The sequence below is a fragment of the Apis laboriosa genome, unplaced genomic scaffold, assembly GCF_014066325.1.
Source record: "Apis laboriosa isolate Shangri-la unplaced genomic scaffold, ASM1406632v1 scaffold26_cov146, whole genome shotgun sequence".
NCBI lineage: Eukaryota > Metazoa > Arthropoda > Insecta > Hymenoptera > Apidae > Apis > Apis laboriosa.
The window spans coordinates 4,806,400-4,824,443 of NW_025222592.1; the positions used below are offsets into that span (position 1 = coordinate 4,806,400).

The following is an 18,044-nucleotide window of genomic DNA, read 5'->3' on the forward strand; positions in this document are numbered from 1 at the left end:
CTTAAGATTTAAGAAAAATTATATATTAAATAGGTTATATTATTTTTGTTATAACAGATTTTTAATACGTTTTTTTTTTTCCAAGTTTTGATTCATTCTCTAAAAAATATTATATTCACTTTACGAAAAATATTCTTTTTATGCAAGTCAGGATGAAAGAAAATTGCTATTACGAAATAGGGTCATGACTCAAAAAAGAATCGGGAAACATTGCTTTAGAAAACGTAACTCTTCGAATCACATTTTCTATAGCATCACTTTATACCGTATTCATACGATCTAACTTTCGTATGACGTGATTTAACTTTTATATTATATATAGACAGGAATTATAGTAAAATTTTAAGGCATCCAATTTCGATTATATTCTCCAATCTTTACGAAGAGATTCTATGGCCATTCTCTTGGCTCTGGTTTCTCATAAATTTGCAAATTTACATTTGTTGAAAGTGACACGGTCTATAGATTTTGTAACGCGAAATTTCCTAAAAGTAAGAACGATGAAGTCGTTCGATTTTTTATCCTCTTTTTCTCTCTTTCTCTTTACATGATTGATTTTTAATCCAAGACGATTTTCGATATGAATCCACATTTCATTGTAATTTTTGCATTGAAACGCGATTCGAAAAGTGTTGAAGGAAACGTCGAAGCAATTTAAACGACAGGTAATAACGTTATCTAATCGATCGATTGACATCATCGATTAATCTCGAACGCGATTACACGTCGAGACATGTGAATTTCTGATTGATGAATGTACGTATAGCTACAGATTTTTATTTTGCAAAATGATAGATCTTTCCTCTATAATCGGAACTGGGAATGATTTCGCTGACTGATTGAGGGCATCGTTCCTGAACCACGGGTTATCGACCGAGCGGAACGATATTATCGATTAAACTAGAGGAAAAATTCGGACAGAACGCGCGCAATTTAAAAAATTTCGATGAATTGATATAACTAACAGAGTAATGGATGAAAAAATGAAACGTCAATTTTCAACACAACACTTAAAAAACGCGATATATTTGTGCAAAAAAAAAAAAAAAAGAAAAAAAGAGAAGAAAAAAAAAATAAATATTCACAATATTTCGTACAGATCTATTCGATACTTGATATACATATATCTAACGCAATTATATTTGTTATATCTATATGTTACAAAAATAACGTAATCTATGACATATAAAACTTACAATAACGTAGAGACGAAGCTCCGCGAGTAACGGAGGCACACTCAATGTACAATTTACGCGAATAGTACTCGCGCTCTGTCATCACACGCCTCTTTCATTTGCATAGTGAATCATACTTGTCGCAAAACGTAAACTCATACCTTTAAGAAATCTTGCGCAACGGACGCATTAACATCCGCTTGATATCTCACAATCTTATCACGATTCAATACTTTCGTTACAAACTAATGCAGGAACGGAATCGGAGAGACGAAAGCCACCGGTGAAAGCGTTTCTATATCAAATGTCAAAGATCACTTTCCCTCGTCTATAATCAAACGCGAATAAGGAACATTTCTCGTATTATTGTTACATAATATATTTCGACGAAATAGGAATAGAAAATTTAAAAATAAAAATTAAAACAAAAATGAAAATTGATATGTACAAAAAGATATTCATCGCGGTATTTACAGATTGAATCAAAATTTGTCTAAATTCTTTTAAAATCTTGATTACGTCTTAAATTTTCGTCCAAATATAATCGAATTTTCTAAACGAATATCACAAACAATCCACGATTCCGTTCCTGACTTGAGACAATGAGTATTACATGCGTGTGTACGTATAACGTACAGAGTTCTTGTGGCAAATTTGCGAATCGAAATTCGCAAATGACTGGCTGTTTCCACGAAGTATTACATATATATATATATATTTTTACATGGAACTACATTAAATGTACGAAGTTCGCGTGAATCAAAGTGAAACTCGTCAGTCGAAAAACAATGTGAAACAATCAAGATAATCTCTAAGATAAGGAGAGACATGATGAGACATGATGAGACACGATGAGACAATCGAATCAACAAAGTAGCTGCAGTTCTACGTGCACTGATAAATGCCATCGTTTTTAATCTGCAATTACAGAAAGCTGACTCGTTCGCATGAACCGGATTTCAGTTCTCGATACCGAGACACTAATTCTTCTTGGAATCTCTACTTAACATAATTACTCTGATTAAGTGTACGGTGGTAAGGCCAAGTAATCACGCGTATGCGTCTCAACGCGTGGCTCAGCGAAGCCTACGACTTTGTACTACCGTCTACCCTGTAAAATCGCTCGCTCGCCAATTCTGAATATAAAAATTAAAGATATACGTGAAAACTTCTATACGAAATCGATGAAAACTATTACTAAAAAGATTACATTTCAGCATCATCGCCTGTAATACTACCAACATAGGACCTCGATCGACGAAATTAAAAAAGAAAGAATATCACCCAGATAAGTTAGTTAACGTTGGACACTCGGATATGAAATATTTTGGAATCAGCCTCGGTTCTCGGACAAATCTTCGAGACTCCGGTGATCTCTACTCGGAACGAAGAATATCAGAGCCTCCTCAAAGCCTCGTCCCTTTGTTGACCTCGTTGGTCACGTCGAGCGAGACGTTCTTGAGGGCGTTCAGCTTCTCTATGTAACCGACGTCGATACGAAGGTTCCCGCCATCATCGACGACCCCCTGAAGAGTGGCAGTCTTTTCCACGCCATTCGCGATCGAGGTCACCGAGGACGAGGAAGTCGCGTTCGCCCCGTTCTGCTCGTTCTGCAACCGCGTGCTGCTCGCGTATAATCTCCGCCTTCCCGGGAAGAATCTGGAGATCTTCACCGCGAGAGGGTGAAGGAGATGCTCCTCGTACATGTCTCCTTTCGGGTCGGCTGTCACCAAGCTCACGATAACACCGACGATCACCGTCGACATGCTTCCTATGAACGCGTAATACATATACGTGATGCTGTACAAGAACTCGATAGGGCCTATACCCGCCATTTCCTCGTCAGTTCCGTTCCTAAGCAACGGTCCATTTTCGTACGAGTTATTGGCCGTGAGATAAGGTATGCTGGCTGGTTTGGTGATCCAAGGGGAGAACGTGTCGTTCTGACAGTTCTCGGTTGACAGAGGTAACGTTTCCACGTTGTTGCTGACCGTCAGGTGGCCGAACGTGATCCATAAAGTGGTCACGTGGCTGAAGATCATCCCGGCCGCGGCACCCTTCCAGTTGGCGCAAGGAACGAGCATGGCCAGTAGAAAAACGCCGAGCAGGGGGCCGGAGGTGGCCGACGTCATCAGCATGGACGACTCGATCACTCCCGATAGCATTGCGATGAGGAAGCTCACTCCTATTATCAGTATACCGTAGATAACGCTGATCAGCTTGATCAGGTGCAACTGTTGCTTATCTTTCAAGTTCTTCATCGAGGGTATTTGACCGAAGAAGTCCTCGAACGTGACCGTGGCGAGAGAGTTCAGATTAGACATAGCCATGGTGAGGGCGCTGTTGAACAAGGTAGCCATTACGAGGCCCAATAAGCCTGGAAAGTTGAGGAATTTATCTTCCACGTAGAACGGCACGATCTCGTCGAATTTTGAGATGTATCCCAGCGACAGGGGGTCGCAGTCCGCGTAGTTGGCGAAGATTACCATTCCAACCACCCAGGAGAGGGAGAACAGGACGAAGATTATAGGGATGTTGGCCAACATAGTCCTGAAACATGCATATTATATTTTTTCTTTTTTCATTGAAATACGAAATATACACTTAAACTCTATTCTCGCTGCTCGATCTTAACAACGTATGTCGTTCTTAGATACACGCGAGGTCGACTCGATAACGTTGAGCACCTTAGCCAGAGGAGGGAGTATCTACCGTTAAAAGTTTGGCCTGCTGCCATTTGACCCTACCGTGGGTGCCAGCCGAAAGACTCATTGATTATGTGGTAAAGGGTAGTGCGGAGAGAATTTCGCGAATCGAAAGGCATCTCGGCCAAAGATGGACCGCGTGGAAATCTGTTCAGCCGAGTTAAAGAGACGGAGTCCAATTCGCGAAACTTTTTAGGACACTTTGAAACTCTCTTAATTCCACGACAGTTCGATACCGATTTTCCATAGAATTTCAATCGGATGCCGAGAGAGAGGGAAAGATACAGAATATATCGTAAATTTTTAAAACAATTTCGAACGATTATCTCAAAATTTCGTTCGAATTTTTCCGTAAGTAAGCAGCAATGTCAATTTTCTTTTTTTTTTTCATTCTTTTTTCCATTCTCTAAACTTTATCAACGGCCCTCGAAAAATGTGTAATAAAACGACAAATCGTCGGTAGTTTTGCCCGCTCGCGCGCTGTTATATACCCTAATAAAAATCCATACGATGAAACATTTTTATCGCGAGAGTGGAGAACGCAGCCATGACTGCGATTATATTCTAATAAAAGTCCATTTCGGGCCGAGGTTTTTATCGCGGCCGTACCGACACTTCGTTTGTTCGAATTTATGCACTAATAAAACGGTCCTGTCCTCGTCGATGCGTTACGTTATCCCGAAAGGGATAAATTGCCTTTGGAATCGGTTGTTAATTTGTTTCGTATTTTTTTCTTTTTTTTCTTTTCTCTCTATCTAGAAACAATGACACGCGAGGGGCACCAAAGGTTTTCGCGTGTCCGACTCGTTTAAACCTCAAACGAGATCTTTTCGCGCTCGAATCTCTGGTTGTACAAGATTTAATTGGAGATTTCATTCGTAAAATGCGAAGAGACGAGTATACAGAGCCGGACAAAAGTATTGGCACGCTGTAATTTTCTTCTTTGCAACGTAGGATTTTTCCCTCTAATTTTTTGTCGAAAATATAATTCTAGAATTCAAGTGTAAAATATTAAACTGTACGATATTATTTGTAATGCAAAATAGATTGAAATATTTTTATTTAGATAAAATTCTAAAAATTTATATATTTTGCATAAATTTAGAATTTACAAAATATTATTATATCTAATGCTTAAATCAAATATTATTTCACGTTTAAGTAAAATATTATTTCCTATTTACATTTGGTTTCGAAAATAGGATATACAATTTATGCACATTTGAAATATTATATTTCATTATGTAAATATTATTTCAAAACTCTATTTCCTTTATAAAATAGTATCTATATGTAGTGATATTTAGTTTCTCTAAAAATTAGCCCTTTATTAAATAACTTTAGACTCTAGAATTACATTTTGACAAAAATGTTGGAGGAAAAAATTCTCAGAATAGAGATTTACGAAGAAAACGTCACTAGCAGAGTATGCGTATATTTTTGTTCGGTACTTTATGAATATTAAACTCGTAAAATTTGAAGTGATATTTTTTCTGCGGAGAATTATCCATATTTTATTTGTCTAAATCCTTTTAAAATGGCTGAGTTAATATTTTTTCGCGAAAGAGTTTCGTATCTCCCGCGATTTCTGACTAATAATATTTCGAAAGCTGAATAAATAAAATATGGATATTTCTTGAATTCGTACGTCAATCTTTTCACGTTTTGAATGAATGAATTTTTTTTTTTTTTTTTTTTTACTAAATGGAATCGACAGGATGTATGGTTTCTTCGTTTCGAATCATTCAAAGATTTAACTTTTATCCTCAGTGGAAGGACGAAAAGAAGTTCGCAAATTACTTTCAGTCTGCTTTTCATCGTAGGTGTTCATCGTCCATGAAAAACGGAGTTATTGCGTCATGTGAGTTATAAAAGGGGAGCGAGATGTGGTTTTTTTTAAACGACGAACGTCTCGATACTATTTAACATTTTTCCAACTGTTCCAATGGTTCTGAACGAAAAATGAAAAATACGTTTCGCGTATTTAAATGTCATGTCGTTAATTGTAAGACACGTCATTAAAATTCACTTAAATTGTTTCGATAAAATACGAGGAGGAATCGATAATCGAATGGAACCGTTATTTATTTCTTAATTTTTTTTTCTTAATTTTGATAAACAAGGATAAAGACCGATCAATCGCAAGTAAAAGAAGATTAGATAAGTGTAAGAATTTATATAATCAAGTGAAATGGTTATCATTGAAAGACACGCGACTCATAGTCAGCTTATAATAATAATAATAATAATATCTAGTAAGATAAACGTCAAGCAGGAATAATTTCTAGCAAGCGTGATGATGATTCATATTGCGCACGTGATTGACCTTTTAATTGAAATGCCAATCGTCAATTGAACCACACCATAACCTAAACTGCACAATTCCATCAAAGTTAATTATTTGATTTTTATTAAACACTTAACAATATATATTTTTCAAGAAATGGATTTAATTAATGGGTACCTCAATTGGAAGATTGAGAATCATGAAATTCACTGTTACTATTCCAATTTAAAATCTATTAAAATAAGAGAATATAAAACAAGGAAAGTTATTTCAAGCTTCGTATAAAACTTCATATAATTAATTTCTCTAAAATGTTTTATACAGCGATCAATATCACTATGATCCCGCCAATTGTCTCAATTCGGAGGAAAAGAAATAAAAGGAGCGAGTAAAAAGCGGAAAGAAAAAGTAGACACGATCAATCGGACAGAGTTTCTTTGAGATCATTCTCGAAAGGATTTCCCTCCTTTCGTCTTTCTAGCTCGAGGGAAAACAGTCGATTTCGTGTACACGTCGACTAAGTGATCCGCAAACTTTCAACTCACACCCCTCTTACTTTATTTCTGGGATACAAGACATATTCTCCCTTCACGCTTCGTAGAGAGACGTGGTCGATGATAATTCCGATTGCTTGGCGGAAAGCCGCTCTAAGGGGTCAACAATGGCGGCAACAATGGCGGCCGTAAGAAATTAATCCAATTAATTCTTATCTCGATCATTTTTTTTTTTTTTTAATGATATCACAAGCAATTTAGGTCAACGAAATTCAGCAAAATGTTTTTTTTGGTTTTCTAGAAAAATTTTTTCGTCCAAAAATTTATTTTCGTTTGAATAAAGGGTTACAAACTATCATTTCAGAAAACTTTATTAAAAATACTGGTATAATTTTTTTTTATTTATAATTGAATTGTAAAGGAAAGGCAATCTTTTTAGTATATAATCAAAATTCATATGTAGAAAAGAAGAAAAATGATTACTCATTATAAAATGAAAAGATCGAGAATCATTGTTTCTCAAGATTTTAAAATATCTATGCAAACTCTTTCCTATCGATTTTTAATACACAAATCGTTTATTGAAAAATCACTTCTACGTTTAAATATATCGAATCTCGTAACACGTAATGTTATCTACACGATACTTATTTACATATCAGTCGCGTAAAATGCTAATATCATGCATGCCTCGAAGTCATAGCGTACACAAGCGATTTCTGTATTCCGCAAACTTCTCGAATATACCGTCTAATATTTTTCTCTTTTTCTTTCTCTCGGCCGAGAAACACCAGGGATAGATTTCGGGGAATCAATGGTTCCAGAAATTTCGAAATTTCACCGCGAGATACGGCCGCGAGCCGTGTAATTTCACCGAGCGTTATTCCTCGCTAAATTATTACGAAAATGCGAGGTAACACGGTTAACAATAAAAGTACGAAATACGTCAAAATGACGGGTTTCCAATTTTTCAATGTTCTCGCAATTACGAGAAATATACGGGTGGTTTACCCGCGAAATTAATTTGATTTTTATCGAGATAGAAACATCATCGTACGTACGTATACCCATATCAATCATTTCCATTAATAATTCCATCTTATATCCAGCCGGATGAAATCGATTTTGCAGTTTCATTTATTATTAAATTTTCAATTTGATTTAGGAAGATTTGATAAAAGAAATTATATACTCACTTGATCACTTTCCTCTCGCTAGTCATGCTACAATATCTCTGCACGAAGTTCTGCTGACAACCGAAGATGGACAGGCTCATGAATAATTGACCCAGAGTTGCCGACAGAGTCGTCACTCTAAGTGTGGGATCGAAATTCATACTGAAACGAGAGATCGGTTCGATTAATTTGCGAGGAATTGATCTATAATCTTCTTGTTTTTCAAAATTTTACGAAATTAATGAAAATACTTGGGAAATGTCTTTTTTTTTTTTTTTCTTTAAATCGAAGGTTTACTTTGTTCTTTGTACTTTGTATCGTCTCGTGGCACAAGTGTATTGAATTGGAAGCTACGCGATGAGTATCCGGTAATCTTGTTCTGCGTGCATTTGAAATCGATTGTTCAGAATTATTTTCCCCTTCCTTAATTAAAGTTTTCTATATAATAGTTTCTTTCAGGATGCAAATTATTTTTATCTTTTAAATGGAAATTAGAAGAATCTATATACAATGGAAAGATTACAAATAAGAAAAATCTTTGTATTTAAAGATATACAAATATTTCTGTAATGTTATATGCACAAATAGGATAGGAGAAATTTTTATGATATTAATGCTATTTGTTAGAAATTAAATTGAATTAGAAAACAAACATTTTTCTGTTTGCATTTTCGCCATTATTCTTTGTAAACAATCTGTATATATTTATTTAAACGTGAATGACACGAGGAAAATTATTAAACTTTTTTAATTATCTCAAATATTTTGAAATGATAAATAAGAATATATTGTAAATAAGAAAGTATAGTAATATTAGGATACATGAAATAATAGTAGGATCGAGGTAAATATTAATGATATAATAACACGTGAACACTTTCATTTAACTCAGATTTAAATCTCGCCTAGATTTCACGTGAAACTTGGATCAATGTCTCGATTAAGCCAATAAAGATTGTCGATATCCAATCTAAACGTGTTATGAGGATTCCACGTCACTCTAATCCAAGCATTTAGCTTCGACCAATGTTTACACTTACTCGAAAAAATCCAATCGGCCACGTTCATACGTCACGTTTAAAATTTGACTGGGGCCGATATCAGCGGAGCCTCTCACGATTATCACGAGCGAGACACCGATCATGGTCAAACCTTGTATAACGTCTGAGAGGATGGCCGCTTTCAGTCCTCCCTGCAAATGCAAACATGAAATTCATGAGTTTTTTTACTCAAAATTTTGAAGCGATAATTTTTTTTAAAGAATTTTTTGGGAATTCTTTTCAAAATTTTTGAAGTGGTTTAACTTTTTATACCCCTTTTAAAATTCCTATGAGATAATTTAAATTTTAATTAAACGATAACGAATTTTTGTGCAGATTGATTCAAATTTTTTGAGAGATTAATTCTCAATATTAAGAGATGTAATCCTTTATCACTCTTTATCATTTTTCCCTTTCTCTCCCTCTTTATCATCTTTTAATAGCAACCTTCATTCTTAACGCAATCCACTTGAGAGAAAAATAACGATTTTTCGAAAAAAACAATTTTTCTTATTTTCAAATATATTCACAACAACACATTCAATTCTTGTATTGAATCGTTACGAATACAAATTTCTCTAATTGCAAAGCACCGCGTTTTTTTTAATATTTTCTTTACCATCACCATAAATTCGCGAGCTACGAAAAAAAAAAAAGAAAAAAATTGCAAACACAGAAAGAGAGAGAGAGAGAGAGAGAGAAAGATGGATATTTAATCCGACGGACGAAAAAGCGAAAATCGCGCGTTTGGACGCGGGAATATGCAAGGGAATATTTCAAACGAATTGAAAATTATTGGACGACACGGAAATGAATTCACGTGTACGACGCACGGGAAAGGCGAGTATAAAATGGACATTTTCACGTGGTTCTCTTGCCTACTGCGTTGTTCCACGGGAATTTTACGATCACGCGTGTTGTATTTACGATGCTTTCGATGGGAGGAAATGCCCTTTCGAACGGCCAACCCCTCTCGGATACAGAATAATTGATGGGGCGAAAATGCGGGGGCTATAGTAAGGACGATTTTAAATGAATCAGCGCGAAAAATCATCGGCCTCTTGGCTTTCTTCTCCTTTCTTTTGTCGTTGCTGTGTAAATCGCGTGGAATCGTCGATGATCGATGAACACTTCTCGAATGAATATTTATGATCCGGAGGCAATATCGTTAGCTTCGTGAAATATTTGGATCGAAACGAGATCGAGAATGTAAAAATAAAAATTAAGAGAATTTCTTCGAAATTTGAATTTGAGAAAATTTTGTTTGTTTTTTCTTTTTTTTTTTTTTTTCTCTCTCGTTCTATTAATCGCAGTGGACGAATATCCATATTGATAGATGTTTTTCTAAAATGTGTATTTAAAATAGCATCAAATAAGTATATTATATTATGATTACGAAGCGAGTTCGAGCTGATTTTTTGCTGAATTTTTATAAACTCGAACATATAAATTATTCATTACTTTTTTTTTAGCATAACAAGTTCGACGCTATAGATTAACGCTCGTGTTTATTCGCATTTTAATAATAAAGGGAAAAAAGTTTAAAATACAAGATGGAATTAAGATTAAGATTTTACGATGTTTGCTTCGTAAGATTTCCATAAGTGTATAAATATCTATAGATTTGGTAAATTTCTCTTTAAATATTTAGCGTTTAAATATTAAGAAAATTTCACGATCTTATTAACCTTTCAATACCATTGAAAAAAATGAACTTAATTTTTTATTTGTTTACACGTTTACATTCTGAAAAAAAATTTTTTTTTCTGAAAAAGTTCGTGACGCGATCACCTGCCATGGAAATTCCCATGGCGCGTACGTTCACGTCATTCGCATTAAATGTATTAATCAATTGATTTAGACTAACTTTCGATTTCACGATTATTTCCGATTCTAAATAAATACGATTAGCGAGTTTCAACATTTTTTTTTTTTTTTTTTGCCCCAAAAATTGATATAAAAAACCAGGTTAAACCGTGAATACATTTGAGAATAAAACTCTCTAGAGTTTGCTTTAAAAAATTATTTCTCGCTAATGCACCGAAATTAATTATCCGGGAATAATTGTCTCAAGTTATATTCACATCTTTAAATTGAAAATTACACTGTTGGATTGGGTATACATTCGAGAATAAAATTTTCAAGAATTATTTAGAAAAAAAAAAAAATAAATAAAAATTTTCCATTAAATTACATTAGAAATAATCCAATATCGCGTTCATTTCAAGAGCAAGCAATTCTCGATAATTTTCTTTTCAAATTACATTCACAAATTACATTACCGTTGAAAATTACACTCACCATAATTGAAAAGACGACAGATATAGATGTAATACCAACTATACTGGTCCAGTAAGGCAAGCCAATCACAGCCTTAAGAGCTACGCAAGGCGTGAATATCGTGACGGCCAAGTTCAGCAGGCTTCGTATCACGTAGGAGAAGCTTGCGAGGCATCTGACTAGCTTCGACTTGAACCTGGGAAATTAGCATAATTACGAGAGGTCTATTCTCCGCTTGTATATTACAGCCGGACATAATCGTTAAGCGGGAATATCGTCTCAAGGTTCATGGGAAAAAATTCAACTCTAAAACTTTTTCGAAACGATCGTTTTCCATTCGAGAGAAAGTCTATCTAGACGGATAAGAATTTTTAGCAAGGGGGAAAAAAAAAGGAAAAAAAAAAAAAAAAAAAAAAAGAAAGAAAAAATAGGAGGCGGATTTATACGGTGGTTGGTACCACGTAAATTGAAAATGTAAAATAGCCTGGTTCCAGGCAAGCAAACGACGATATCGAGTTGCTCGAGAGCATATCGTGTACAAGGTGAATTCAAATTTTCCCCGTGATCCGTCACGTGTGTCCGCGTGATTTCGAGGCGAATTATTTCTGGGAAGATATCTCGAATGATCTAGTCTATTAACTTTACATTGTGCCTTCCATTATTTAATTGTTGTGTTCATACAAAAAAAAAAAACGTGATGTGTTTAAAAAAACTTCCGGTTGGCGGCAAATTTTCCTCTCAACGTATTTCATCAGAGGTTAGAAATAATTGAAATAATGGCCGAAATAATTTCGAAATTGTTCATTATACTGAAAACGTTGAGTAATTTTTTGTAAGTATGGAAGATCAAGTTTCTTTCTTTGAATAGTTATACCTATATATATATAGTTAATCATTAAATTGTAATTATTCTATTTTTTCAAAGAATAAACCTTAAAATCGCGTATTTCAAAATATAGAAAGTTTCAAAGATGGAAGTACAATTTAATTTAATTTCAACGATTCGGATGAAACGCCCTATATATATTTAAAAAAAAAAGAAAAAAGAAAAACAGGAAAGAAGAGATTCGCCTGTTCCCACGAGCGAATTTTCAAGGATGCGGATCCAATTCCCGCGCGAGCGTTATTTCTCAACGTTATTCCCGCGAAATGATGATCGCGGGTCCGATGGAAACACGACTCTCGTAGATAATTACCTCATATCTAGATACTGATAGACGGACGTGATCCCGAGGCTGTAGTAAACCGGGACGAAGATGAAGCACACGATGGGATACGCGAGCATCATACCGTAGATGACCTCCCACATGGCGCTCCCTCTATAGTACAGCTCCGACGGATAACCTAGAAAGGATCTGACGCCAAGCGTGCCACGCGCGATTGACAGCATCATGGCGCCCATAGATACGGTACCCGTTGCGAACACGTAATCGGCCTTGGTCGTCTCCTTCCGCCTGCCACGAAACTTCCCCCATAACGGTATCACGAACGAGGCAACGATGCAACCGACGAAGACCAGATAGTCGGTCACCATGGACGACGGTTTGATCGTCATCCCGGGCTCTCTTGGGATTCCGTCTCTTCCTTCACCCTCGAGTACTGTCTGCTTTCGAAAAACAAGAGCGTAACGATATTACCGACGTGGTACTCGTTTATCCTTAACGGCCTCGTGTTTGAATCTAACCGCGGAACGATCACGAGTAAGAGGTTAGTCGATCTATGTTTACAGATGTCGCGTTTCGCTACTTTCTATCCTTTCCGTCTCGCTTCTGTGCAAATAGACAGACGTTCGTGATTGCTTTCGCACGCGTGCCTCGATTCGTGTCTCGAGCGCGCGTTTTGTGCGTCCCTGTTGGCGAACGATGGTCGCGACGTTACGAGAGACGTTAGATTTTTTTTTTTTCCAACGCTTCGAAGTTTCGATGCGTGTTTATTTTCACCGGGTGTGTATATACATATATGTGTGTATATACATATATATGTACGATGGGAGATCGATGCGATCGGAAGACGGCGCGTACTGTGACTGAACGCAATCCGTAAACCACTTCACGTTATTATGTTCGGCACATGGAGAGAGATGGAGATATTCGCGGCGATAGAGCGACGAGCATCGACTCGTCTCACTATCTTCCTCGAAACGGTGAGAAGGGAGGGATAGGTAAGTGGAAGGGACTAGTGGCGGTAAGTCACTGGTTAAAAGCTTTTTTCTTATCTTCTTGCTCTATTGTTTATCGTGATGACACGTTAGGCCTCGTGTTTGTGGAAACTTGAAAAACACATGTATTTGCATATTGTATGAACGTATGAATTTGATAATAATCACGCATAATTCCGTTTAAATCGATTGTTCAATGTTTGTGATATAACGTGATCAGTGATTTTATTGGCAACACGTGAGCACTCGGTATTACTCGGATCTTCGTGTTTGAGAAGAGGAAGGTTGCGATGCGAACTTGTTTGTTTAAAATTTCGTGTAGCTGAGTACATATGATAGATCGTATTTTGTTTGGAATTTGAGGGAATTATCATTTATTATATTTTCAAACGGAATAAAAGCTAGATTTTTAAAGGCAACATTAGAATCGAAAAATAAAATTTGAAGGGCCAAACTTTTCGCAAAAGCATAAAAAAAAAAAAAAAATCTTTCGAATCAGATATTAAAAAGAGATGTTACAAAGTTAATGATATCTTTAACGAAATATAATGTTATAAGAAGACAGAAAAGAAAGTGAAAAAACAGACACTGTTATCGAGTTCATGAATTTGCAAATGTGGGAAGATGAAATCGTAACGGTATAAGTAGAATTAAAAACTTTAATCCAATGAATCAGCAGAGAGCTAAGTCAAGACGATCATTCAAGATCAAAAAAAAATTCTCGTAAAAAAGTTCATCTCTCGCGAAAGAACATCGGAACCGAGCATAAAAGAATCAAAAGAGAAAGAGAGAGAGAGAGAGGAAAATGGAAGAAAAGATCTTATATCCAGGAAAAAAAATTTTATATCTCTTTTGAAAAATCGCTTTTCCTAACTTAACCCACTTTCCCATTCCGAGTCAGAGATTTTTCCATCCTTTCTTCACGTTATGGTTACTTTTATTCCCCTAAAAAGAATTTCAATCTCAATCGATCGTTATCGAGGGAGAGGGAGAAAAAGCTTCCTCGACAGGAAAACGAGAACAATTTCTTCGTTAACGCCATCGAACATGCTATATTTCGCAATGCTTCGAAAAACGATTTGAATTCGAGTCGTGTGGGTTACACAACGTCGACCGGGTCACGACTCCTCTCCATTGTCTCGTTCGGTTGATTTTCGAAAAATAGGAATTAGGAAATATTCCACTCCAAATACCTGCGTACCAGGGAGAGCGTCCTATCCTCGTTTCCGCGAGGTTACAATGCGAAATCAATTGGAGGCTATTTATCGTGCCACGTTTAACCCATTTCACCGGGTCGCAATCGAACGGTCGACCGCTTCGTACCCCGCGGGAATATTTCGTATGCGGGTCGGGTATTCTTTAACCGGAGTTGTTTCTCCGTTTGAAATGAACGAGACGGTACGAATTTCTTTATTGAGTCCACCGCTGACTGTTCGCCGGTCTTTGAAAACCCGATCGACTCTGAGGATCGTTTGTGGAAATTATTTAGAATTGGTGAATTTCGGTGGGGTTTGGGGACTTCCTTTTGTGGTTGATTGGAAGAGGGCACGTGAATTTTTTAAGACGGAGAAAAAGAGAGAGAGAGAGAAAGAATCGTTATCTTCTTTTCTGATTAATTTTTTTTTTTCGCCAGCAATTTCGGATAATTGAATCTTTCGAATTATTTTGTTAACTTTTTCGATACTGAATTTTGAGAAATTTTAAATTTATTCGACGATGTTTTCGTTATAATTTTCTATTATATTATCCACGACGAAAAAATATTTATTTATATCTCTCGATTATTTATTTATTTTCACTATCATTTTCCTATCATTTTATTTTTACATTCCTTTTTTTTTTTTTATCGCGAATAACGTGCCGAGTATCGGTTGTTTTAAAAGAATCATGCAGGGTTATCGGAAGTGTCGTTCGATTTCTGCGGATTCTAGATCGATTCTGATCCACCCCCTCGTGCGTATTCTATGAATCTCGCCGAAACGTTACGAATTATGTAAATAACGATAGAAGCGTGCATATAACGCAACCGGATTCATCTGCTCCAGTTCAGCTGATACGTCAGCCTCATGTGTCATGTGACACATGATCCACTTGTTTTCTGCGTGCCTATCGGAACATATTCGCTCTTGACAATTAATACACACCAGCGATCGACGAATCATCATCCAATTACGTATAAACGAACAAAGAACACCATATATAATAGTAATATTATTTTATTAACTTAGGTCAGTAACTCTGCAATTCTTTTTTTTTTTTTAATTCAGGATTTTAAAAAAATTACATTTTTCTTTTTCTTCTTATTCTTTATTTTCTTTGTTCTTTGTCGTATTATTTTCTCGATACTAGATTTTCATCAAACTCTGCAATTTTTTTAAAATTTTAACCCGGAGGTATCCAACTTCATTTGATTACGAAACTTTTGATCTCCTCTTTTTTGTTCTTATTGTTCGTTTAACTTAGCCAAGCCCGTTGATTTATCGATCGAAAGGCGATTTTCCTTTTTTTGATGAATTTTTAAGATTTTAATCGGCATTTTTCAAAAATATTTTTGCAATGACCTGGAAAAATCCAAAAAATCATGCTGTCACAAGATTATCTATGCAATAAGCTCTTCGATTACTTTTTTTCGTGTAGAGAAGATAATTTTATTTATAAAAAGATAACTGTATTGGAACAATATCCTCCCTCTTCACCGAATTTAATTCCCAATATATATATATATTTTTCGAAAATAACATCAAAATGATATCAAAAGTAATATAATTCCAACTTATTTCGAAGAGAAACGCCCTGTTCATAATTTTTTAGATTAGATCACTTCGAATGAGATCACAATAAAATACGAGAAGCCAATAACAACCAACATTCTCTCCTCTCCTCCGAACTCTTATCCCTCCTCATCCTTCACAAATCTTCAATGATACCTACTCCAATAAAACCTACTCTAAAAGATGAAAAGATCTCCTCGGCTTTAATCGGTTCACCTTGAAACCGCGATGCTGCTCGTCGACGCGTCCCCGTGAAATCACAAGGGAAAGGAACGAGCTACTTGTGCGGCCAAGCCGAGTGGAGCAGCCACCGTGAAACACACGGCGCCGCAGTCAATTTCGTTCGCCTCGTCCTCGTCTAGGTAGGTATATCAAGGGAATCGTGGTCTATACGAGCATCAGGCGACTGCCTTCTACTTAGATCCGTGACGCTAGATCCGACTCGTGGAAATTCCCGTGGAAAAAAGCTCGATACCTCGCTCCTAACCTCAATTCTGTGCTAGGTTATGTACTAGGTTATGCTCGAAGGAGAATTTCGTTCTTGAGAGGTTTTTCTCTTTGCCGATGAACACTTGTGACTGTGTATAATAATGTTGCGATTTGATTTATTATTTTGAGTTTATTTCAATTACACGAGTTATCTTTCGAGTTGTTAAAACTTTTTTACGAAAATACGAAAAGTATATAAAAATGAAATGAAAGATAAAATTGTAAAAGCGTAATTTTCTGGAACTTATCTTTTACGAGTTTTTAAAAATTTTTTAAGAGAGTAGTATAAAAAGAAATTAGTCGTGGAAATAATGAGTTTTAGGTTATCCGTGAAACTTTTATCTTAACTTAAATTAACAAATTAAAACAAATTTAAAAGTAACTTGAGGAAGGTTTACAGTATTCTTCTGAGTTTTCTTATATAGTTGGAAAAAAAAAATTTGTGTAATTAATTTTGCGAGGTTTTTATCGATTGCGTCCCTCAAGGCGCATGATTTCCATTGATGGAGACGTGAGTGATAGTTTCTAGAACGTTCTAGATAGAGATACTCTATTTATTACACTTTTGATCAAGCGTTAAGGTATGTTTGTTATTCATTGTCAAAAATTGAAAAAAATTAGGTCAAATTGATAGGCGTGACCTATCAATAGGTCATCAAGTATTGCTCTTAACGCGATATGCATTCACATGAAAACACATGACTACGTGACTCATAAATGCTCAAAGTATTAGTAAGCAGTAGTAATTATAGTAAAAATATAAATTTGCAATATTATACAATTTTCAAGATAAAGAAAAAACTTGAATATAATTAAAAAAATTATAGTTACGATACGAATCAAAAACAAATATGCACTTTTCAAAATGCATTTGAAATGCACTTGTGATATTTGAATGAATTTGAATGAAGATATATTCATTCTCAAATATCATATATTAAAAACGATATTTTTTTTTTTAACTAATTAATTTTCAATATAAAATTTATTAAATAAATTTCTGCTCTGGAAAAATATATTTTACTCTATAGATTATACATCAAATATTAAATACTAAAATTGTATCAACCTCATTTTAGGTGTTCTTCTTCTATTCATAAAAGTAAATTTCAATTTTTTGAAAAGAGAAAGTCCACTTACAACGTTAATTACTTAATTCGTCAAACGATTCTTTCTCGAAAAAATATATTTTTGCAACATCGTTGCAGATGTAATTACATATGAGTCAAAGTTAAAACCGATCTTCAATTAATATTTATCACATCACAGATGTTACCAATTATTCATGACAAACAAATTTATGCATATTTTCTCTTAAGGAAGAATAATACTTAATTACCGCGTATAAACGATCAAATAGAGAGACACGTGGGACATAGAAACGTTCTTCCTTTCATAATTTCCTTTATATTTTTATTTCAGAAGTCTTTGTTGTTGCCACGTGTTACTCAATATGTGTATCGTGGAACA

The 18,044-nt window shown here is 35.3% G+C and overlaps 1 protein-coding gene and 1 long non-coding RNA gene across 5 annotated transcripts in view; one reads left to right on the plus strand and one right to left on the minus strand.

Moving 5' to 3' along the window:
• The window catches only part of LOC122713989, a 36,596-nt gene that overhangs the window by 445 nt on the left and 18,107 nt on the right, over positions 1 to 18,044 (plus strand). Inside the window, exon 1 of one of the 3 annotated variants that reach the window (XR_006346549.1) lies at positions 13,194 to 13,317. The exons of 1 other annotated variant lie outside the window; for it this stretch is intronic. This is a non-coding gene — a long non-coding RNA (uncharacterized LOC122713989). Of the gene's footprint in view, positions 1 to 13,193; positions 13,318 to 15,658; positions 16,448 to 18,044 lie in introns of those variants that run through there. One more of the 3 variants, XR_006346548.1, reaches the window with a different exon arrangement.
• LOC122713987 (sodium-coupled monocarboxylate transporter 1) overlaps positions 1,081 to 18,044 on the minus strand; it is a 51,061-nt gene continuing 34,097 nt past the window's right edge. For both annotated transcript variants that reach the window (XM_043934915.1, XM_043934914.1), the window contains exons 2-6: positions 12,353 to 12,759; positions 11,178 to 11,352; positions 8,877 to 9,028; positions 7,858 to 7,998; positions 1,081 to 3,725 (exon numbers count right to left, since the gene is read on the minus strand). In XM_043934915.1, the coding sequence (XP_043790850.1) occupies positions 2,582 to 3,725; positions 7,858 to 7,998; positions 8,877 to 9,028; positions 11,178 to 11,352; positions 12,353 to 12,711 (1,971 nt within the window). In that variant the 5' untranslated portion in view covers positions 12,712 to 12,759 and the 3' untranslated portion in view covers positions 1,081 to 2,581. The remainder of the gene's footprint in view (positions 3,726 to 7,857; positions 7,999 to 8,876; positions 9,029 to 11,177; positions 11,353 to 12,352; positions 12,760 to 18,044) is intronic.